Genomic DNA, 25,028 nt, shown 5'->3' with positions numbered 1-25,028 from the left:
CAGATCTCATGGGCCATATTTTCTTAAGAATTGTGGAGAACTGTTAAGATGTCAGAATAAATTTTAGGAAATTCACTTGGGTGATATGAGAAGGAACAAGAGAACAAAAGCAGGATAAAGAGCTAGGAAGTCCAGCTGTGAGTTGTTGGAAGAGAAGGCAAGATGTAGCTGATCTCAAGAAATTTGCAGAAAGTAGAATTTTCTGTACCTCTTGATGGTCTGGATGATTCTCAAAGGACCAGTTTATTTTTGATTTAGTCTGTTTTCTGTTGCTATCTCTGAACACCATCGAGTGGTAACTTATAAGAAAAGAAATTTGTTTCTTACAGCTCTAAAGGCTGGGAGGTCTAAGAGCATGGAATTGGCATCTGGGGAGGGCCTTCTTGTTACATCATGACATGGCAGAGGGCATCATATGGTGAGACAGGGCAAGCACACTCAGGTCTCTCTTCCTCCTCTTATAAAAGTCACTAATTTCATCATGGGGATCCCATCCTCATGATCTATAAAATCTTAACCATTTCCCAAAGGCCTCACCTTCAAATACCACTAACGAATGAATTTGGGAATTAAGTTTCCAACACACAAGTTTGGGAAGACCAAATCATAGCAACTTCTCATCCTTTGATTGCCTCCTGGTATGACCTATCATTCCTGAATGATTTTTCTGCATGTTCTATATCGGTCTTCAAGCAGAGGTTTGGGGCCATCTGTGCTATCTCTGGAAGAGTCCTTTATCAATGTCACTATTATTCTGCTGTTTATGCACAGTTGATTTAAACTCTTCCATGAGGGAATGAGTCAGGGGGGGACAGTAATGCACTTAATATTTCTTTATGTGGAGAACTGAAGCCTCATTTAATTCCCTGCTCCCCCCACTCCCACCCCTCATACTAGGGATTGAATCCAGGGGTACTTTACCTTTACCATTTGAGCTAAAACCCCAATCCTTTCTCTTTCTTTCTTTTTTTTTTTTTTAATTTTGAGACAGAATTTCATTAAGTTGCTGAGGCTGGCATTGGACTTGTGTGATTCTTCCACCTTAGCTACCTTAGTTGCTAAGATTGCAGGTGTGCACCAACTTGTTTGGCTCATTCTCTGGCTTAAGTCTTAAAATCCAGTGTGCATTAGAGTAACCTGTAGGTGTGGTTTAAACACAATTGTTGGTTCACCTGAGTTTAAGTTTCTGACTCAGATTAGGATGGGGACTGATAATTTGCATATCTAGTAAGTTCCCAGGGAATGCTGATGCTGCCCTTTGAGAATCACAGCTCAAACCATAAGATAATGAAAACATTGATAAGGAGGTCAGATAGCTTTCTGGGAAAGAATTGGCACTCCTCTGACACCAGTAGCAGAGTATCCTATGTAGTATCACTCTGTCTCTCTACTATTTTTCATTCTTTCTCTCGATTACACATATTTCAAATATCTCTTACTTTATTTTCCTCATCTATTAAATGGAAATTTCCTGGATGGGTTTAATGAGGAAAGGATCTTAGGAAATAGAATCCAACTGAAATATGTCACAGAGGCAGCTGCAGCAGCAGTTGCTCTGTTTAAACTTCTGGATTGCTATTCCAAAGGGTGAGCAGTGCCTTGGTAGAGTTATTTGCAATAATATCATAACTCAGCCTGTGCAAGCCTTCTTCCACATTTCTGGTTTACTTCATATGTCCTTAGAAGTAGAGGCTCAGAGTCTGAAGTTTCATGATGGCCAGGAATGGAAACCCAAGGGAACTGTGGAGGTTAGATTATCTGGCTCCAGAGAATCATTATGTATCCAGACAGGATAGAACCTGGGAGCAGTGGTTCCCAAACCTGAGAATACAACAGAAAAACTGCATAGTTTTATAAACATGCAGGTTTCTGGACTCAGCTTCAGATATTCCAAAGCTAAGTCTCTAGGAGGGATTCACAAATGTGTGTTCTGAAACCTCTCTAGGCAATGCTAAAGCAATTGTTCCATGGACTGGTTTTCAGGAACCACTGCCTTACAGCAAGTCTAATCCAGCCCCTTTGCTTTCTAGTTGAGGAAATTGAGACAAAAAGCCGGCATGTAACTTGTCTAGGTTCAAGTCCCCTCTGGTTAAGTGCTGGAGCCAGAAATGGATTTGAAGTTGTGATTTTCAGAGGTTGCATAGCTTGGTAGATCAGAGGCCTTAGAGGCAGATTCCAAGATGGCTTAGTATTTACTCAATGAATAGTCTTGTTTAGTTAACCTCTTGCCTGTAGAATGTAGAATTCATGGGAAACATAAAATATTGAATGAGAAAATGCTTATAATTTCTCACATTTTTAAATGCTTCTAAATGGATGTTGCTTTTATTGTATTTCATCAAATTCAATAAGCTACTAAGATATATTATTACTATATTTTTTCCTCTAAAAAGAAAAAAAATAACTACCAATTAAATTAAGAGGCATAATTAAGTATCACAATTCTAATAAGTGAAATGCATTCATGATAAGGAGAGCAGGGAGTCTTTAGAAAGGGAATTGACACTCCTCTGACACCAAAGAGTAGAGTATCTGTGGGATCTCTGTCTCTCTTCTATTTGCTTGTAAGTAACCAGATGTTAACATGTGTACAAACAGGAAATATGGTATTCTACTTCTCTTCCTTGACCCCCATGAAGAGTTGCGTGTCCCTGAATTAAATACTTTAAACGGTAAATGCAGATTTCCAAAGAAGAAACATACTATTGTGATGGAGGAATATCAAGGCCAGTGTAACTATGGGGAATATGGTATGAGTGGGGTGGGGACAAGGTCAAAGACAGCCAAGGGGACAGGTTATACAGGGCCCTGGGAACCATACAAGGAATTTAAATTTTATTATGAGTGAGATATGCAGTTACTCGAGGACTTTGAACAGAAGAGTTTCATGATCTGACTTACATTTTAAGATACACGAGGAGAAGTGGACAAAGGGAAACTGGTCATGAGATAATTATACTATTCCTGGTGATAGAAGATTGGGAATTGGCTCAGAGTGAACTGTGAACTGGCTCAGTAAAATAAATGTGGGAAGGAGTAGATGGGATATGGAAATACTTCTAATGTGGTCATCAGAACTTTTTGTCCATCTAGTTGATGGACTAGGTATGGGATATGAAAGACGTCAAGAATGGACTCAAGAGTTTTGTCTTGAGTCATTAGAATAATTAAGTTGGATGAAAGGGAAGAAACTCAGGGGGCAGTGAGGTTTGAAAGAAGTCTGTATTTTGCTCAATTTTATTCTTATTCCTCTCCTATCTCTATTTCTAAGGCTTACCTATTTTTCAATAAATATATTTAAGTATATATTTTTTCCCTATGTGTGCACTGAGGAATAAAAATAAGTATGATATAGTCCTCCCACCAAGAAAAAAATTGCCATCTATAGGGGGAAAGGACTTTCATACAAATAATTAAATTATGAAGCAGGGTGTATCTAATGTTATATCAGAGATTAAAAAATGCCAGAAAATAGAGGAAGGAGACATATATTGGAATCATTATTATCCTTCTTTAAATATGTTTGCTTTAGTTCATTGCATTGCAAAAGGAGAATGGTAGTATAATAATGTTAGGTAGCATATCAACTTGGGGTGAAATGGCCTCCTCACTATACCTTAAGCCACCTTAACCAGCATGCTTTTTCCTCAACCACACCTTGGTACTTTTTGTTCCCTTTGCATTAAACATCCCCAACTCTGAGAGTCACTGAGCTCATCTGTTTTCCTTCACTCCAAGCTCTGCTCAAAGTCATCATGTCCAGGAGGACTTCCTTGACTCTTTGCGGAATGAGCGTCTGTTCCCTTTCCATTGCCCTTGCTATATTCTCTCAGATATTTATTTGCTTATTGAATGTCTTCCTACACTAGGATGTATACTTTACGACAAAACACACTTTGTTTTGTTCATTGCTGTACCCCCACAGTGTTTGACAAATTGTTGAATGAATTAATGAATTCTGTAGGCTCTTTCTGACTCTGCACTCATTATATTGTAGCTGAATACTCTCGGGGCAGTAAGTTGGCTCAATTCCAGGGCTTATCTTTGTTTTCCCATCTCTCTGAGATTGCTATTCATTGTTCCCTGATGTTCATGATCTGAAGGCCAGTTTCCCATATAGTTGGCCCCTTCTGTTTCTTTCATACAGGAGAGTAAATCTGGTGTCTGTTACTCTAGCTTGGGTTAAAGTAGATGTCCATTCCCAGAGGTTATTGGTCTTAGCTAGGGGACAGACATGATGCTAATGGGGGCCAAAAATACTCATTCAATCCCTTTTTAGAAGAGTTTGTAGGTTTTCTTCATGTTTCATGCAATTGGCTACCTGGACAAAAAAGAATGTTATGGATTGCAGGGTACCTGGTGGTTTCATAAGTAGTGAAAGAGCACTACAATTGGGAAATTGATTAGAAGTGCACATCTATTACTAAATAAAGGGATAAACCAATGCATTATATCATATTACATCACTTAACAGAGTTTGAACTAAAAGATAAGTTTGGCTAAGGATCAAATGTCGGAAACAAAAGTGGCATTTAGATTCAGGGCTAGGAAGAAAATTCTGGTAGAGTCAGGATGGTCAAACTGGGGTCATGGAGGAATTTAGGAGACTTCAGTTTCTCTTAATTCCCTGTTAATAATCAGTTGCAGTCTTTCTGAGGGGCTTTTGAAATAAAAATAAAAACATGTCCTCTCAACTCTTCTTTGGTTTCTCTTGGTCCAGCTATATGCAGGTATCCTCTGGGCATGTCAGGAGGCCACATTCCTGATGAGGACATCACAGCTTCCAGTCAGTGGTCAGAGTCCACCGCTGCCAAATATGGAAGGTGAGGATGGCTGTATCGAGAAGATTGAACTCTGGGTAGTTCAAATTTCCCGGACACACAGTCCTGACTCAAACAGCTGGGGAAGATTGGTGATGCTGGGGAGAGGCGGTGAGAATAGAAGAAAGGCACCAAGTGGGTCTGTCCTACTCTGCATGTTTTTAAGGACAGAATTCAGGTCTTGGCTAATGTGCTGGTCTGGCGACCTCATTCCAACCACAGAGGCTCCGGAGCCACACCGCATCCAGTGGATGGGTTGATTGATATGTGTTCAGTTTGCTTATCTGGCCTTCTCACTGAGAGCTGCTGCAGGAGAGAGGCCAAAGTAGCAGATGTGGGAAAATGCAGATTATATAGGACATTGAGAGTGAAAAGGCCTCCTTCTCAGATCGTGTCTGTGAAATACCAATTACTCGATAAACAATCAAGGACTTAATCAGACTTTGTTGCCTCCAACAAGTCCTTTTCTGCTATCAAGGAAATCCCACACCGAAGGACCATCTTCATTCATAAACAGGGTGTGGTAGGTTTCTTCTGGCAAAGTTTTAGGAGTCCTATAAATCAATAAACTCCCAAATCAAAAAGTTCTCTGTGGGTCAGGACCTATTCCTCCTCTTGGAATCGAATTCTTGAGGGTAAGGTATTGATTTTTATTAAAATGGAATGGCCCAAAAGGAAAGGTAAACCTCCCCCATAATATTTATCTTGGTGGGTGAAAGATGAGGGTTAGTGGGGTTAGAGGGGACAAAAATTGAGCGGGTAACATCTGCGAGAAAAGGGAGCATTCCAGGAAAGAGAGAAAATGGTAAAAGGTTCCCAGTGTAAACTTTATACTGATTTCACAATTTTGCTTAGTGGTAACTCAGCCTGGAGATAATAAAAGTGAAACCAGATCATTTACAATTCCCTTAACATGCTCTTATTCCTCACCCTCGCTGTGGATTTCCATGGTTTTTGCTGGGTGGCCATGCCCATCCTGCTGGTTAAAATTCCACTGCACTGCATAGCCCACACTGGAGATTTTACTGTTCCTCCCTCTCCACTCCCATAATTTGATATCCAAGCCAGGAGTGGCTAATTTTATTAGGCTGTGTCTAAAAAAAAAAAAAAAAAAAAAAAAAAAGTAGGAGAAGGGGATGGTGAAATGATTCCATAGGGTAACAGGGGATAGAAATTGTTTCATTTTCCTTGGATCTTCTAAATTGAGAGGGAATGTGAAAATACTCTGAAGGCCTTAAACTCCCTGATGGTGACTTTCCTGGGTTCCATGATGCTTCAAAGAAAGAATATTGAGCCTAAATAAGAATGGTTGGGGGCAATCAGACTGGTGGGAAGAACCCAGATGTGAGTCTGGACTGGACTTCCAGGCTGTTCTCTCCCCTCGGGTCAGGAAAGCTGTTTTTTTTTTTTTTTTTTTTTGTGAATTGGTAAACAACTTGGTTTCATCATTGCTCTCTCTTTCCCCGACTCTTGCCTTCCAAGGCTGGACTCAGAAGAAGGAGATGGAGCCTGGTGCCCTGAGATTCCAGTGGAACCTGATGACCTGAAGGAATTTCTGCAGATTGACTTGCACACCCTACACTTTATCACTCTTGTGGGGACCCAGGGGCGCCATGCAGGGGGTCATGGCATCGAGTTTGCACCCATGTACAAGATCAATTATAGTCGGGATGGCACTCGCTGGATTTCTTGGCGGAACCGGCATGGCAAACAGGTAGGAAGAAGAGATGTCCACACCCTGGTGTGTCTGCAGACAATATTTTGATTTAGGTGAGAAGGAGAACAGCACAGATTATCTGTGCAGATATGTGTGCCTACAGACCTGGCATGATCTAGTTAATGGGACCTAGGGAGAAGGAGGTTTCACAGGGAGGGTCATCAAGCCTGTTGAGAAAGCTGAATCAATATATTCTGTTCTTTGAATTACATGACAGCTTCCATATAAAATGGGTGATAGGGTTGAAGAAAAGTGAACATGATTTTATACCATCTCTTCACTTTTTCTCTTCTCTCTCTTCAGGTGCTAGATGGAAATAGTAACCCGTATGACATTTTCCTAAAGGACTTGGAGCCACCCATTGTAGCTAGATTTGTTCGCTTCATTCCAGTCACTGACCACTCCATGAATGTTTGCATGAGGGTGGAACTTTATGGCTGTGTCTGGCTAGGTAGGTCTCTAGCACAGGGATTTTATAGACTTCAAGCAAAACCCCACTCCCTGGGAAATAAAGTCAACCAAATCAGAAAGGGATCGGACTAGTTACTGCCAGAAGGATGTGATGTCCTCTTGATTAGAGAAAGATGCGTTGTTCATCCACCCATGGCTTGGTGCACCACACCTGAAATAACATATTCAAAGTTACTTTGCTGACTATCACCAAGGAAAGCTTTTCAGTAGTGCTCCCTGTTTACCCAAATAGAGCCTGATGGGACACATTGCACAGAACTGCACCCTTGAAACTCATGTAGCTCCCTGAGGTAGTTGGTCTGAGGAGTAAGCACATCTTCCCAAAGACACTGACAACTCTGTTTCTTTGGCAGATGGCTTGGTGTCTTACAATGCTCCAGCTGGGCAGCAGTTTGTACTCCCTGGAGGCTCTATCATTTATCTGAATGATTCTGTCTATGATGGAGCCGTTGGGTACAGGTAAATTTGGGGAAGCTGGATCATCAGAATGGGAAAATGACCACCAGGAGTTAAGAATATCATTTTATCATGACTTTACATCAGTAACCAATCAAACCAACCAAGTATTTATTTAGTCCCTAGACTATACATGGTAAGGTGATTTAGATGAAGCCAACTGTGTGGTTTTTATTTCCGATGAACTTAAAGTCTACCTTGGGAAGACAAAGTAACAACATAGAAAGCAACAATAAATTACACAAATCAAGGCTGAACTTTTTGGTATGATTTTAAAGTGCGGTAGCCATATTTTTGACCCAGAGAACAGGGCATCTGTCCTGACACAAATATTGGCCTCGCTGTGAAAAAGAAGGGCCAGAAGAATTGAAATGATAAGCATAATAAATTGGGAGCAGTCAAGAAGTTCACAAAGAATGGACTTCATAAATATAAATCTTTTAGAAATTGTGGAAATTAGTAAGACAATAGGCAAGGAAAATTTCTAGGATGAGATGAGAATTGAAGCAGGGTAAGGTAGAGGGAAGGAGAGCAGAGGAAACACGGTTGAGAACAAGAATGGTCTGATTATGGCAGAAGTTGGATGCTGCAAAATACCAAGAGAGCCCCCTGAAGTGGACTGACAGAGAGCCATAGCAGAGAAATATCATTAAATAAGTAAGAATTTAGAAGTAGATAAGAGATGTATCCCATTCCAGTCTGAGCTTTACCATTCTTCTAGCCTATCCCAATACTCTTCTCTCTTATCTTTGTCTTTATCTGCAAAGATTGAGCCTGGGAGAGATCATGGGGATTTACAGGGGCTGAGAGAGGGAAATATTAGTGAGTCTCAGGAAAGGGGATATGGAATCACAGCACTGCCATTAGCTTAGGTGTAGAGAATAAATGATTGCCCCCAGCTGTCATCCTCTGGGTGAAATCCTTATTCATCCAGTCTTCTATTCTTAGTCACTTCCTATTCACCTTCTTAGTCACTGGTCTTTCCAATTTGCTTAAACTGTGTTAGCATCATTTTACTCAGCACGACCCAGACGGCAAATACTCATGTCATAAAGGAAACCAGAGATCAATTGAACTCAGTTTAGTTTAATCAACCTTTGCTAATTCACTGTTACTCTATGTAAGGAATTTGGTTAGGCATTATAAAATAAATAAGCTGTTGATTGATCTTACCTTTAAGGTACTCACAGTTTGGAATGGAGGCTACATGAAGATATAAACTACTATGATGCAAGAATATGAATAAGAGATTATTTTATTAACACTTTGAGGTTCTAAGGAAAGAGTAAGCCATACAGTGTTGGGAGTGAAGAATGGCTGGATTCCCCATGTTCTGAATTATTATTTTTTTTTAGGGTTAAGTAAATTAAAATACTTAAGAAAAGCATTTTGTAAAAGTACAGTACTATACATGTGTAAGTTATTATCTTATTGGAGGACGAATAAAGATAAATGGAATTGATAAAATCTAAAATGCATTCCAAAGGATAGATAGAACTTCTATAGGTAGAGAATCTTGAAATGGCATTTAGATTGAGAGAATAACATGGGGATAAAAGAACATTGGTTGTAAATTTCAGAAGAATATTTGTAAAAAAAAATTGAACAGTTTAGTTAACCATCAACCATATTTACATAGCAAAGTAGTAGATGAGAAGTAGAACAAGGATTATGCCATATTTGGAGGAATTTGAATGTCAGGGCCAGGAGGAACAAGAAAAGGAGAAGAAAGAAGAAAGGAAGGAACAGGATGATGAGGAAGAGTTGTTCTGCTTATTATTAACATCATTATCAATATGATGAGCAACTAAACATTTTTAAAGCTGGGGAACATGATCACTGTGCTTTAGAGAGATTAATCAAAGATTAGATTTGAATAGAATAAAAAATTAGGGATATTCCTAAATTCCGGTTTTGTCAGATAAAATAATTAATGACCAAGGCCAGAATCATGACCTTGGGAATGGGACTGAGGGTCAGATATTCTTTTACAGGACATCAGCAACCTGATTGGATGTAAGGGATAAGATAGTATGGTGAAATAAAGAGATGAAGTATGACAGTCTAAGTGACTGAAACAATGGAGCTGACATTATTTGCACAGCAAATACATTTTGAGGGTTTAATATGGATGCACTCTCGGGGACTGTGAAAGAGAAGTATAGCCGGCAGAAATGGAAAACCTGGATGAAATATTTAGTTTAATAGGAGATAAAGATAGATTTCATTTGGATATAAGTCAAAGGGATATTCAAAATATTCAAATGGAGAAATAAGAAAGTTAGTTGAAAATATAGCTATAGACCCAAAAGGAAAGATCAGATAATTATAGAAATGTAAACACTAATAACTGAGATAATCACATTTCTGATTGGGATGTGGCTGAGGAGATCCAAGGTACTTAGATAAGGGTCTCAGGAAAAAGAGTTGTTATGGATAAAAGACAGAAAATTACAAAACATTTGTTGAAAGATTTATAGACAATCCAGGGGCATTTTTGAACTTCATCATTCTGTTAATGTTTCATTTGATAATGAGCTGAACTGTTGGATAAAATAACTTTATATTTTTAATTCTGAATCTGCCATCATAATTATTTTAGAATTATGGGGTTCAATTCATTTTTTGACAAACTCCATTTGACCCTGTCCATCTAATCCTACATTGTCTCTGGTTACCATATTTTGTATCATATATATTTGTCCAGATACAGTAGTAGTAGATATTAAAAATGATGTCTTTACCTAGATTGATGGAGAGCATGACCTGCCTACCACCATGCAGCCCACTTTAATACAGGAGCAGTATGAACTCCTCTCCACAAATGTGTGTGTGTGTGTGTGTGTGTGTGTGTGTGTGTGTAATTTTTTAAAAATGTTTCTTTAGTCTTGTTTGTGTTATACCAAATTGAATGGATTACTTTTTGGAAAGTTTTTATGGTACTAATCTTCTAAATTTAAGGACTATGTTAAAAGAAAAAACTACACACAATTTGATGGAGAATAAAATCAAATGGTTATGAAACAGTGATAACTGTGGACAGTTGGCTGAGATCATTTTAAAATAATCAGTTAGTAATTGGAACTGACTTAAAGACAGATATTATATCTAATATGAAATCATAATAATTTTTAATTTTTAAAAAGTTATAAAATAACTATTAATTTAAAATAAATATGAGTAATATATGCTCATTGTAGTAAATTTTAATACAATATAAAGTTAACTTGGAAAGTTTTTTGTGTATTCTCCACTTAATTTTTATTTTGAAGAAACTGAATAATCATTCCTCTTAATTTGTGTTGCTTCTCTTAAAACTTTCATGAGATTTATTTTTCTGGGGACAATGGGAACTACATTTATCACAAGTAAACTTATGTTCTCCTAGCCTTCTGATCTGTAGAGAGAAGAAGATGGCAAAACCTTGGAAGGGAGATCCAGGTCACTGTGGATAAGGCCAGTCAAATTTTATAATTTGCCAAACATTTTTATTGAATAAATATAGTTTCAAGTGTATATACAAAGCTGGCACAATCCATCTTAATCTTTTTTTTTCTTACAAATTTTATATTCTACTGGTTCTGGCTAGAAACTTTAGAGGTCACATCCAATAATGCTTGAGAATGACTATTGCAGTATCTTCTTTTAAGAAACTCCTGATATATCTCTCAGAGCTTGAGGAAAGACACATTTCACTTGATGAGTTCCTGCTCTTTCCCACCATAAAAGGAAGGAAGAAGGCTTTTTTATGTCCTACATATAGTCAAATTATGTAAACATACTTATGTCCCATACAGCAGTCAGACAAACTCAGCTATTCAAAACAGAACCTCACACTCAAAAGTAGAAAAGGCTATTAAGCTCAGAAACAAAATTACCTGAGACTCTCATGAAATCCATGTGTTTTGCTCCATGGGTCTAGTATTCTACATATTTACTTAAAATTAAATAAAAATAACATTTAAATTTTGTAAGGATAATTTTTTCCCCTAGTTAAATTAGGTTGTTGGAGATGTGAGGTATACGAGGACATGATTGGCTTCTCTGAAATTGATTCACTGAATAATGACAACACATAGTCAAAGAAGAGTCAGAAAAATTTCCAACAAGCTCTGGATATATTTATTTAGTGATGGGACAAGTGCTACTATGTATGGCATTCATTCATTCATTCACTTATTAATGAATTAATTCTTCAAGTGCATTTGATAATACTGAGTCACTACATATTAAGACATGATATTCAATATATAAGAAGAGATTATAGAAAAATTTTCATATAAATTATTATTTAAAACTTTTGCTATTAAAATGGTAAGCATTGAATTTTGTAAAATTCATTTATATAAACTCTTATTTTTCCATTGATGCTGAGATAAATGAATCACTACCATAAATAAAACTGCGTTTTTATAATCCTTCAATGAACATCTAAGATTATCAGCTCTTAAAAAACTCAGAGTGAAGCAGTTGGGTGAATGCTCTTCCATGAATGTGTAATTAACTTCTTTCCTTCACCTATCTTAATCTGAGCAGCATGACTGAAGGACTGGGCCAATTGACAGATGGGGTGTCTGGTCTGGATGATTTCACCCAGACCCATGAATACCACGTGTGGCCGGGCTATGACTACGTGGGCTGGCGGAATGAGAGTGCCACCAATGGCTACATTGAGATCATGTTTGAATTTGACCGAATCAGGAATTTCACTACCATGAAGGTCAGTGGAGATAGGTATGGTGGAACTTCTTCCAGGAGGGTAAACTCACAGTGTGGAAGAGAAAAAGTATGCCAGGAAGAACCCTTAGCTGGTGCCAGCAGAACTGGATTCAAATACATATTCCATTAGTAACTAGTTATATTCATTTCAAAGTTAGTTTATCTCTAAGGCTTATTTATTAATTTGTAAATATTATAAGGATTGGGCTAGGACAATAGTTCTCAATGCCTTCCTATCTCTTTCCTTCTTTCCTTCCTACCTTCCTTCCTTCCTTCTAGCAACATTGGAGCCAATGTGTACATTTCACTAGGCACAGCAGCTATTTTGTCATCCTGTTACTGTTGTTGACATTTACTACTGCAGTTGAGAGAGCAGTTAAGAGAGAATAGGTCTCATCATAATGTACATCCACAAGACTGAGGTCCTAATTAGAATAAGATATATTCAGTGCTTGTGTGATTTTATCAAAATGGGCTCTTATTGTCATGCATAACTGAAAATAACCAATAAAAAATAAAAATTAAAAGCTTATAAAAAAGAGAGAATAGGTGAATTTTATTATGTAATTGGATAGAGGCTAAAGGCTTGGAAAAGATCTAAAGACTGGGCATGTGAATTCAGACACTTGAGAAGAGCTGGGGGAGAAGCCCCAAGTTCCATTCTCTGAAGCAGGACCCCACCAGAGAGCCCAGTCTTGGTGTTAGAGTTGAGGAGATTTCTGTTGATAAAATTATGTGTTTCCTGGTGCTTAGCTCAAATAATTATTTTCCTTTTCTCTTACTCAATCACAAGTCTGTTTCAGAAAGAAAGGAATGGAAGGCAAGAACAAATATATAAAACTGTGTGGGAGTGAAATCCTATGTTATTTACTTGCATTCCAGGAGAATTTCCAAGATATCTGTAGAAGAGATTATCACTTTCTCCACAGGACACTTGTCCAACACTTCGAATATTTCAAAACATGAAAAATCTGTTGAAGCTATGGATGCTATTTCTTTGATTTTTTTTTTCTTAGCCTTATTCCATTCACCTATGTTCAAAAACTAGAATGGTTAACTCACCCCAAGGAAGGTATTAACATGTTTTCATGCGAAAAAGTGACCAGATTCGTTGTTAAACCTGAATTCTAAGCTTGAGGAAAATTAGGACTCAGGAGTGTGAAGGAAAGCTGTCTTGATGGATTAATAAAAAAGTTGCAGGATGTCATGCAGTGTTACTGATTTATGAAGGAGTATGAGGGGGTCCTCAAAATAAGCCTTGAGGGAAAAAAGTGGGAAAATCACACATAGATTCTTCTTATATATTTTTTATCCCCATTAATAGTTCGATGCAGGGCTGGGGATGTGGCTCAAGCAGTAGCACGCTCGCCTGGTATTCGTGTGGCCCAGGTTCGATCCTCAGCACCGCATACCAGCAAAGATGTTGGGTCCGCCGAAAATAAAAAATAAATATTAAAAAATTCTCTCTCTCTCTCTCTCTCACTCACTGTCTTAAAAAAATAGTTCGGTGCAGGTTATTAGTAAACAAAAATTAATGCAGGTCTATTATTGCCTCTATTTGTACTCAGTCTTCAGCTTTAATATTTATTTCCTAAATTCATCCATTCTTCTGTCTGTTATTATCATCTATGTTTGAAGCATAAATGGTACTACTCAGCTCTGAATGTACACAGTTGAATAATAAATAGTCTGTATTTTGGAACACAATGCAGTTCAGTTGAAGAGGCAATGTTTATTTGCAGAAGCAGATATTATGGGCTGACATAGGACTCAGAAGAAGGAAATGTGTGTTGTCATTAAGGGTTTCTAGTAACGCAAAACTTTCGATTCCTTGAACAAACTAGGTTTCCAAAAGAAAAATGCATGTCTTTTACATTTCATCCAGATGTTAGAATGATGATATCTCCCAATTAGATGAACAGATATTCATTAAATTAACAAACATTAAAGATGATAACAGAAGAATCAACATATGCCCAATCTGCTAGTTTATCATTCAAGGATAGCTCTTTGGCAGTTGTACAACATAAGTGTGTGTGACTGTGTGTAACACATTATTCTTCACAGGTTTTTTTTTTTGAAGGAGGAAAAGAAAAGAGGAAGTAAATATACATAGCAACAAAAAATGCTTTAAAAGAAAACTTACTTTTAGTCCTAAATAATGTCTATATCCATATGTACCTATGGGCATGTAGGTAAATTCACACATAGATAACAATTGAGAGATTACTTAGTATAATAAATGATAAAATTATTTTTACACTCCCTATAAAGTTATATTGTTTAGTCAATAGACACTGATCTTCTAGAATCCCCAGGATTCTGTTCAATAATTTATCACAGGTTAAAAATACCCAAGAGCTTAGACAGCAATAAGAAAGTGTCAAAAGTATCTATGGAGCGGATTCAGGGAAGTCTCCTGAAGAACCAAACAGATCTCTGGCATATTTTGACTTTTCTGAGAGAAATAAAAAGTAAAATATGACTTTCAAGGAGTTTCTAGAGACTAGTTTTTGCTTCCTGGACAAATTACTACACATTTCTCACTTTGAAGTATGATGAAACTATACCATTAAGATATATTAATGCATTTTAAATGTATTGTTTATTAAACAAATATGTAAAACTATATGGTAATGAAATCCTATGCTATTTACTTGCATTCTAGGAGAATTCCCAAAATATCTGTAGAAGAGATTATCACCTTTCCCACAGGACACTTGTCCAACACTTTGCAGATTTAAAAACATGAAAAATCTGTTGAAGATATGGATGCTGTTTATTTTTTTATTTTTTTATTATTCCATTGACCTATGTTCAAAAAACTAGAATGGTTAACTCACCCCAAGGAAGGTATTAACACATTTTCATCAGTAAAACATTTGAAATGAGAAAAACCCAAAGGGAAAAGTTCAGAAGATTTGCCACATTTCTGTGTGACATAATAAGTGGAAAGAGCACTATCTCATAGGCAAGTCAAACTTCTCTGATACCAGTGTGTCATTGGTAAGTAAAGAGTTAGACTAGATGATTTTTACAATCTCTAGTAGTTCTAACATTCTGTTCTTAGAGACCACACTCTGGTGTGGTCTTCAGTTATTGAATTTCTATCATTGCTGATCTTTCAACTAAAAACAAATTTTATAGTATAGTCCTATATTGATTGTTTAGAAACCCCAGGAGGGTATTAAGGCAATTAAAGGGTTATAACTCAGGGCCTATGCAACATATTAAAACAGAAACAGAAAGCATATTTTGTGAATGACGATAATATCTTTTCAACCCAAGAAATCCTTAAATTCAATGGATAGTGGCCAGCAAAGATCCATTTCCACATAAGACCGAGTCAGAGGATATGTTACTGAACTACCACAGGGGCTTGAGTCAGTTACAAATATATACACTTTATTTTTGCGGGTTATTAAATACAGCAATGTGCTACAGAGGGACTGTTGTGGAATTTCTGCTCCTGATGGCCTTAAACAACCATATAAATAACTGGTGCAATCATGACATTGGGAAAAAACATGCCAATTAATTTCCCATAGACCTTTTTTTCATCTCAACAGTTACTTATGAGAAATATTTGATGACTGCATCAGAATAACTTAAACTGAATTTAATTAAAAGAGATGATTAAGTCTGTGTCTCTGGCTGAAAAGTTCTGATACTTGAAATAAGATATCTAACAATATGAAATTGTGTTGGTTTATATATTCTCATCTTTCAAATTTCTTACCTTTCCTTGTTGAAAAGGAGTAGTCTGGCTTTGGAAGGAGGTAGGATGGCAATTTATCTCATGCCTAGTTCAGAATAGCTCAAATAGGGGTAGGTAGCAACTGTGGTTGAGAGGATCTTAGATTTAATAGAGTTCAGAGCCTGAGAGGATGGTGGTTCATCTCTCATTTAACAAATGAGGATATTGGAGCCCAGAAACATGAATTGAGGAGGCATGCAGCTGCATCAAGGTAACTGGGGTTGCAGCCCAGGTTTTATAAGACCTGATCATTGTATCCTTGTCACTATGAAGTCCCTAGAGAGAAAAATGCAGAAGTCTGTGGATCATCAGCTATTCACCAAGGGTGGTGCTCAAAGAAACAGGCAGGTCTAGGATTTTTCTGGGTTTGCTTGCACCATGTTCCTATGTGACTTAGCTGGCCCAACCTGTCACTCACGTGCTTTTTTTCTCTGCCAGGTCCACTGCAATAACATGTTTGCTAAAGGTGTGAAGATCTTTAAGGAGGTACAGTGCTACTTCCGTTCTGAAGCCAATGAGTGGGAACCTAATGCTGTTTCCTTCCCTCTTGTCCTGGATGATGTCAACCCCAGCGCTCGCTTTGTCACAGTGCCTCTCCACCACCGAATGGCCAGTGCCATCAAATGCCAATACCATTTTGCTGACACCTGGATGATGTTCAGTGAGATCACTTTCCAATCAGGTAAGAAGCTTGAGGCCCATCGGGAAGTCAGAGCAGGGTGATTAAGGATGAAGGCACACATCTAGGCTTCCACCGGCACATCTCTGAGAATATCAGGGTTGTATAGGTGGTTTCTCACTGATGGACAGAGGGAATGCTTTGTGTGACTAGGTTTAATTTTGGAGGGGTAGGGGTGAAAATGGAAATGAACAGAATATTTACTTGACTCTTCTTCCTTACACATTTATCTAGAAAAGATATGTGGTAAAGAACTTAAAAATGTGACACAATCTGCCAAAAATTATACAAACTAAGACTATTAAGGTGAATCACACCTAAGTATTGCTATTCAAATGAAAGTCTCTATTATTTATGAAAGTAAACAGAACAAGGAACCCCATCTATCACTTAACTTTACTAACTGTCACTATTTGCTATTCTTGTTCAGTCTAGTCCTCTTTTTTTCCCCCTGTAGTATTTTAAAACAAATCTGAAACACTATTTGATTTTACTATTAACAATTCTGGAATGAATCTAATAAAATAAATATATCTTCATAGGCATAATATCCTTATAAAAACTCAAACATTTATGAATAAATAAATCCTCAATATCACCTAATATAGTATCCATAAACATTTATTAGTAAATGATTCATTAATATCACCTAATATCTTGTCCATATTCAAGTATCTCTGATTATCTAATAATGTGTTACTATAGTTGTCTTGTTTGATTCAGGATCAAATAAGGTTGTCTTGGTTATATCTTCTAAATATCTTCTTGAGTCTAAAAGAGTACTCCCTTTACCTAAGAAATTCATTTTGGTTTGATTGGTTGCTTTCTGTGGTATTATTTTACAAGAACCTCTAGTCTCTGTCATGTCTATAAATTGGAAGCCTGTACATCTATAGGCTAATTTGATTCAAGTTTGATACTTACTGTGTATTTTGTGTTGAACTTCATCATTGGTATGTAATACTGGATTCCATCACTTTCAGTCATACTAAAAGTGATTTCTGGTCTCAGATCATTTTCTCTTCATGGGAAAGATCCCTCTGAACCTTTACTTAGGTTTTGACCTCCTGAATCACTGGGATTACAGGTGGGTACCCCTGTGCCCACCATCTAATTTAATTTTTAAATTAAGAAAATTCCAAGAATTTCCTTATTAAGATGTACTGATAATGAAATATAGATTGTATTTAGAAAAACAAATTTGATACCTAAATGCCTTCTGAGCTAGTGATTTTATTAAGAGTAAACAGACTGATTATGTTATATGAGTATCAGTTGAGAGCAGAAACCAAGGTGGTCAAAAACAGTGCCACTTAATACTCTGTTAACTGGGGGACTAATAGATTCCTATGTATCCTTTGGGATACCCTTGGCACAGTAATTGATACACTTACCTGATTTTTGACTAATTGTAGCAATGGACTATGGATTTTGGCTCCTGGGTCCTCTTGATCTTTAAATTCAATGCCATTAGTTTTCACTGGAGACTAAGGACTCAGTTCAGAAAGTACATGTCGATGCTAGACACCTTAATTTCTATAGTAAGGTTAAAAAGAAGAAAAATAAAATTTTTGAAAGGAATGTCTCATATGAGAATGTATATTCTAGTTTTTGACTCCCTTGATTAGACAAATCAGAGGAAAAAAATTAGTTGTCAACATCTACCTGACAAATACACTCTGGGGGCCAAGTCTCAGAAGCTGCAGCATCATAGCAAATATCAATATCTCTGATATCAATATTCTCTCTCTAAGGATGGATGAAGTCTTAATTTATAAGATAATGACTTTGGGAAATAAAGCATAGTGGAAAGACTTTTATGGAAAGAATTTCATTTTCATGAGGGAAATAACTTCTTTGCATTATGTCCGTCCCACGCCCACTTACCCACTGTATTCTCTCTACATTTTGCTAAATTTGTGTCCTGCCTTCTGTGCATATTTTATGATAATGTGTGGTCATAGCTCTCAAAACCTCTTAACTTTTTGTACTTGAACACCTATTATATAATAGTTGAAACTAAAATTTTGCAAAATAAAGGTCCCCCTTACTGTGGTTATAATTTTACTCAATGTGTTTATGATCTCATTTTATTTTGTTTTTAATTGTCATATAAAAGTTGTACGTATTTATTGGGTACAGTGTGGTGTTTTGATAATGCACTCATTGTGTAATAATCAAATGAAAGTATTTTCATTAAAGTGATTTCACACTGTGACAGGTCACAACCCTCAGATAAGCCACTACCTGACTATCTTCTCCCCAGCTCTGACTCCCTCTTATTTTGTAACAGATGCGGCCATGTACAACAACTCTGGAGCCCTGCCCACCTCTCCTATGGCACCGACAACCTATGGTATGTGTGATTCCTAATTATAAAAATTAAATTGAAGTCACCTCCTGGAGGATGAAGAAGGGTGGAGATTTGCAAAGGCCTGACTGTCTGTGTGGGAGGCTTGATACCAGGTGGCTTTGGATGAAGAGTAGCCCTGGAAAGGTAGGATAGTCCACCTTCAAAGCTGAGAGTTCAAACTTACTCTCTTCACTGCTCATTCATGTGATTCTTTAGCTTGGGGAGACAGAATTTAGAGTGTTCCAACTGCTCCATGAAAATCTGAGAACCCTGGGGCAGAAATAGAGAAAGAGATATTCCTAAGTGAGACCCCATGGTAGGATCTCAATAAATAGGAAGAAGTCTATGAATCCAAATAGTGGTCCCATTAATTGAAGATAAATATACAAAAGTATATTCTTTGCTTCAGGCGGTTATTGACTGTATCTGCCAGCAATCTGGGAAATATGTTTGATTTAATGTTTCCAAAGAGGATTATCAGCAATCTTTGCCTATTGCAAAGAATAAGGAGAGTGAAACCAGTTCCTCACTTGTATTTCATGGGCTGTGATTAGGTCTATGCCATGGTAATATAGGAATAAATTGGGGGAAGAATGGGAAAGCTCTTCATTACCCAGTCGTGAGACATGGGGAAAGGGAGGCTACTATCTCATGAAGGGGTACTGTAAGAGACAGAAGCAAAGTAACAAAACAGTAGCAAAATCAAGAATAAGTAGAAATGTCAAGGTAGAATCTTTGGAATTATCCTGAAAGAACAGAGTGCACTTCTTTCCCCATCCCCAGTTCAGTCCCTGATGCTTTTATTTGCCCAATAAAATGATTATATTCTTTGCCTTTTCTTCCTGGCTACAGATCCAATGCTTAAAGTTGATGATAGCAACACACGGATCCTGATTGGCTGCTTGGTGGCCATCATCTTCATCCTCCTGGCCATCATTGTCATTATCTTGTGGAGACAGTTCTGGCAGAAAATGCTGGAGAAGGTGAGGAAGTGCATAACTGGCATGGGACAGGAGGTTGTGCCTCTCTTTATTAAGCTGTTATTGACCCAGGAGTAAAAAGGCAGATTACAAGAGTTTACAAATGGCAAAGGAGTCATCAGAGACTGCAAAGAACTATAGAAATTGAGAAGCTAGTTGCTGAAAGGAACCAGAAAAAGAATTAGCTAACTTCATTTCCTCATTTTTAGAATGAAGATTTTGGAACCTCCCTAGAAATCTCAGAAAATGCTTCCTAATACATTAAAATTTTCACTTGGACAATTCTCATGAAAATTCTTATTCATTTGGCTTGGGATGGAGTACAGGCATCTATGTATCTCTCTATATATCTTATCTACCATCTATCTATTTCTTATTTCTATCTATGTATCTATCATCTATCTATTTCTTATTTTTTCATTTAAAAAGTAATTTTGATGCATATACAAGATTGAGAATCATTCTTCTAAAGCTTAGTTAAAATTTCTGATAGTGCTGTTGAAATTCCATCTCTTCTCTTTTTGTTTGTTTTTGGAGAGAGTGAGAGAGTGAGAGAAAGTGAGTAGAAAAGCATCCAGCCTCGTTAGTATACAAATCAAGTTTCTTACAATTCTACCCTTATTTCTTTGTGTATTTAAATATTATGATTATGTGTCTTTTTGCTTCCTCTTTCTATCTAGGTCAAATGATCTAAATAATTTCTCATTACATTTATCTATTATTTTATAGTATATAAGTATAATATTTTATGTATTGTTTTATATGAACCTCTGAGTAATGGTGAGATAGGCATAGTGGTTATATTAAAAAAATTTTTATGAGAAAATTGGATGAATTCAAGGTCATGCAGCTAGTATAGTGTCTTTTATGCTCTTTTCAATTGCAAATATTGAAATATGTTGCCATCTTTCTTCCAAAGTTACATTTTATCATAGATGATATTAACTCAATTGACACTGCTTCTAAGTGTCTGATTCTCTTGGGCCCGCTGCCAATGTCCTTAGGCATAAACACCGCCCTTGGGCAATGAGTTTTTAATGGACAGGGACTGACATGGTCATAGAAACTCTGGGCTGTAAGGTTTTGAACTGCCTATCAAAAGAAGGGGACAGGAAGGAAGGTATTGTCTGATTGATTTCTGTGTTCATGTAGGAGTATATTCTAGAGGAGGATAAGCTCACCATAGAATGGGCTTGAATCTCCAAAACTCTTTGAATATAGACAGAAGAAAAGAAGAAGAGCAACCCAGATGGGTGACCTGCAAATCATTCTGACCTGTTTTACATTCGGATTCTTGAGATGGTTGAGGTTTAATTTAAGATTTTGGCAAGAATATTCATGGAATTGAAGTCTCTTTGCTTCCAACAAGGATCTCTACCATTAATCTGAAAACACTTTACCTAAATAAACACTTTAGCTAAATTAAAGCCTGATATAAAGAAGATTTGAACACTGAAAGAAAGAATCCACAGAGAGCTCACCAATTTGTGTGACTATGTTTTAAGGCATCTATGAGATGATATCAAGATCTTTGCTCTGGGTTGGGGTTGGGGTTTAGTGGTAGGGCGCTTGCCTAGCACGTATGAGGCACTGGGTTCAATCCCCAGCACCATGTTAAAAAAAAAAAAAAACTAAATAAACAAAATTGGAAAAAAATCTTTGCTCCTTTAGAATGCTGGAATACATGAGGTGTCTAAATAAGGAATTCTAGCATGAAGGGTAGCAAAGGGTGGTAGTGATAAAAGATGAGAGACTAAAGGCTCATTAGGCAACTTAGATTCCTTACTGAATGATTGATTTCTGTGTTTTATTCTCTATTCTGTAATATCTTTTTTTTTCTCTTTATTTAAGCCAGAATATACTACCCTTCTCTAGGCCTTTCTTCTGAGGCCTATTGGAATGTCTTCATGAGCTGAGAAAGGAATATTGGATTAAAGACTCTCCAGATAAAAGGGAGAGCAAATATTTTGTCCTTGAATATTTAAGTTGGTCCTTCAAGAAATTCTTTCTATCCTAATGCACTCAGTGTAAGATAATTCAAGGTGCTCTAGAATGACACCTTGATTTAAGTTTCTCCATTGAGCACCCAAGGGCTCAATGTTGTTGGAGTGGAGCATTTTACACATTTAACTCTAAATAGTTATATCAATTCAGATGCATTTTCCTTTTGATGGAATGGGCAGATTACCTTAAATGATATGCCATAACAATTAATTATTTGGCTCTTTTTCTTTCTGTATTATATATAATTAGTCTTGGTATCCTCAGACACCTAGGACTTTCTTATCCCATTTTGTAGCCATTTTAATTTTTGTTAGTAAATATAAGGGGATGGGGAGTGTTATCTTAACCCATGCTGCTAGGTGATGAGGTGAACTATTAACATCATGTTACAGCTCTTCTAATGAGTTAATGAACATTTTAACTTACGTTTACCCAGAATCAAAGTAGTATAAGGTAATCCAGGAAAACTCATTATTTAAAAGGACCTAAAAATCTCTTTAAACATGAGTAATATTCCATTGTGTACATATGCCACATTTTTTTAATCCATTCATCTACTGAAGGGCATCTAGGTTGTTTCCACACTTTAGCTACTGTGAATTTTGCTGCTGCTAAGTGAAGTTAGCCAATTGCAAGAAAACAAATGATGAATGTTTTCTCTGATACAAGGGGACTGATTTATAGTGGGATAGGGAGGGGGAGCATGGGAGGAATAGATGAACTCTAGAAAAGGAAGAGGAATAAGAGGGGAAGGAAGGGGGCATGGGGTTAGCAATGATGGTGGAATGTGATGGACATCATTATCCAAAGTACATGTATGAAGACATGAATTGGTGTGAATATACTTTATATACAAATGGAGATATGAAAAATTGTGCTCTATCTGTGTAATATGAATTGCAATGCATTCTGCTGTCATTTATTAAAAAATCAATAAAAAAATAAAAATTAGAAGATCTTTGGTTACTTATAGGTTCTTATTTCATTGTGTAAATAATGCTTAGAAGTGCTTCAGTGAAAGTTAATGAATGTTAACAGGACAGGAGTTCTAGCTTGAAGAAATGAAGGATTTTTCAAAGTTTTTTTGACACAGAAGTTTGTGGAACTAGACTGTATCCCTGTCACTTACAGTGTTTCTAGGTTTAGCAGGAATAAACTGAATGGAAGAGCTAGGTTTTAAAAGTAAAGGAAGTGATAATACCCTTGTGCTAGATGATCTTCTCTGCTCTTTTCCTTCAGGCTTCTCGGAGGATGCTGGATGATGAAATGACTGTCAGCCTCTCCCTACCAAGCGAGTCCAGTATGTTCAACAATAACCGCTCCTCATCACCAAGTGAACAGGAGTCCAACTCGACTTATGATCGCATATTTCCTCTTCGCCCTGACTACCAGGAGCCATCCAGACTGATACGAAAGCTCCCAGAATTTGCTCCAGGGGAGGAAGAGTCAGGTGAGAATGAAAGAGTGAGCAGGGGATTGAGGAAGAAGCCTTCACACATGTTACATAGGTATAACAGTTTTGCTCCTAGATAACTGGATCTATTTTTGGTCTGTGCTAGCTTCCTGAGAAATCCACATTCTCTTTCTAGATTTGATTAAAATAAAAGATGATACTAAGGTGGTAACACCAAAAGAAACTGATCAGTTTAACTAGTTTAACTTGCTCATTTTATGAAGAATGTGAGAAGGGCCAGATAGGGCACATTCATGTAACATAAAACTTCATTAAGGATAAATTCAGGATTGTAATTTCACCTGGAAAAAAATATATATATATATTTTTAAAGTGAAGCTAAAGAAATTCTGAATTGCAGCCTGGTATGATGGCATATACCTGTAATCCCAGTGACTCAGGAAGCTGAGACAGAATCACAGGTTCAAAACCAGCCTCATTTAGCAACTTAGCAAGGTCCTAAGCAACTTGGTGAGACCCTGTCTTAAAATAAAATATAAAAGGGTTGGGAATGTGGATCAATGGTTAAGTGCTCCTGGGTTCAATCCCCAGTACAAAAAAAAAAAAGAAAAAGAAAAATAATTCCTGAATTTCCCAGTTTTATAGTTATCTACATAATTAATTATCTTATTTTTCTTGATTTGTCTTTGGTCAACATTTATTAAATAATACAAGATTTTATTATGAGAGTAAATATTTCTTGCTTTTTATCAATAAAAACATTGATAATGTTTTGAACAACCAACAATAAAAAAAATAAAAAAATAAATTTAATATTATTTTGATATAAAAAAAAAACATTGAATAAAGTAACAGTAATGCTAATTGATTAAATTCCCAGTGCCTGTTTTAAAAGTACTGCACAGTGCCTGACTGTATTGGGGATGCTAGGGTCATCTCTGAAACTCAGAGCTGCTGTTCCATAGTTCATCAACCTAAGAGTGACCCCATTCTGCAGAAGAGGACTTGTGCAGCACTTAGCCTGAGCCAGTTGTGGAATCAGACAGGACTAAACTGGAGAGCATAGGCATTTGAGGGAACAAACCTGAAGGGATCTTGTGGAAAGAAGGAAGGAAACCAACACCTATTTTTATCATTTAGTGGATAGAAGACATTGAAAAAGCATATTGAATTTAAGTAATTTTGGCAGAGACAGCAAGACTAAGGAATGTAAATGAATTTATTTTCTAGGCTAAGCTGAAGTTATTTACGTATTCTCTCAAGTTTTAAACATTCCCCACCTCATATTTTAGGTTTTTTTTAAAGACGTTAACATGTATCTTAAACAAGATTTTATGAACTTGATCATATTCTTAATCCCTAAAATAGGCTCTTACACCAATTAAAATGTTTTAAAATTAAGGAAATTTGGTATTAAACCTTCAATCTTTAATACTCCCATCCTGATATAGCAGGAAACTTGTTGTAGCTTTTCTTGGTTACAAGATTGACCCAAGAAATTGTTAATGATCATGTATTATGGGGAGAATGAGAAACAAAATGGTGGCCACCTACATTCTGAAAATCACAAGAGTCTCTAGAGGAAGCAAAAGTGTTCTCCAAGTAAGAGAGTTATGAAGAAGGCTAGACTGTCATGGAGGCATGTTCTAGATCTCCTC

General features: G+C 36.8%; 1 protein-coding gene across 7 annotated transcripts in view; it reads left to right on the top strand.

Annotated features, from left to right (window-relative positions):
* The window catches only part of Ddr2 (discoidin domain receptor tyrosine kinase 2), a 147,127-nt gene that overhangs the window by 109,403 nt on the left and 12,696 nt on the right, over positions 1 to 25,028 (top strand). For all 7 annotated transcript variants that reach the window (XM_005340954.4, XM_078027129.1, XM_040287327.2 and 4 more), the window contains 9 exons: positions 4,721 to 4,823; positions 6,303 to 6,534; positions 6,841 to 6,988; positions 7,362 to 7,467; positions 12,001 to 12,184; positions 16,379 to 16,622; positions 18,913 to 18,975; positions 19,825 to 19,955; positions 23,196 to 23,406. In XM_005340954.4, coding sequence (XP_005341011.2) covers positions 4,721 to 4,823; positions 6,303 to 6,534; positions 6,841 to 6,988; positions 7,362 to 7,467; positions 12,001 to 12,184; positions 16,379 to 16,622; positions 18,913 to 18,975; positions 19,825 to 19,955; positions 23,196 to 23,406 — 1,422 coding nt within the window. The remainder of the gene's footprint in view (positions 1 to 4,720; positions 4,824 to 6,302; positions 6,535 to 6,840; positions 6,989 to 7,361; positions 7,468 to 12,000; positions 12,185 to 16,378; positions 16,623 to 18,912; positions 18,976 to 19,824; positions 19,956 to 23,195; positions 23,407 to 25,028) is intronic.

The sequence above is a fragment of the Ictidomys tridecemlineatus genome, chromosome 11, assembly GCF_052094955.1.
Source record: "Ictidomys tridecemlineatus isolate mIctTri1 chromosome 11, mIctTri1.hap1, whole genome shotgun sequence".
Taxonomy (NCBI): domain Eukaryota; kingdom Metazoa; phylum Chordata; class Mammalia; order Rodentia; family Sciuridae; genus Ictidomys; species Ictidomys tridecemlineatus.
This window is presented reverse-complemented; position numbering and strand designations above follow the sequence as displayed.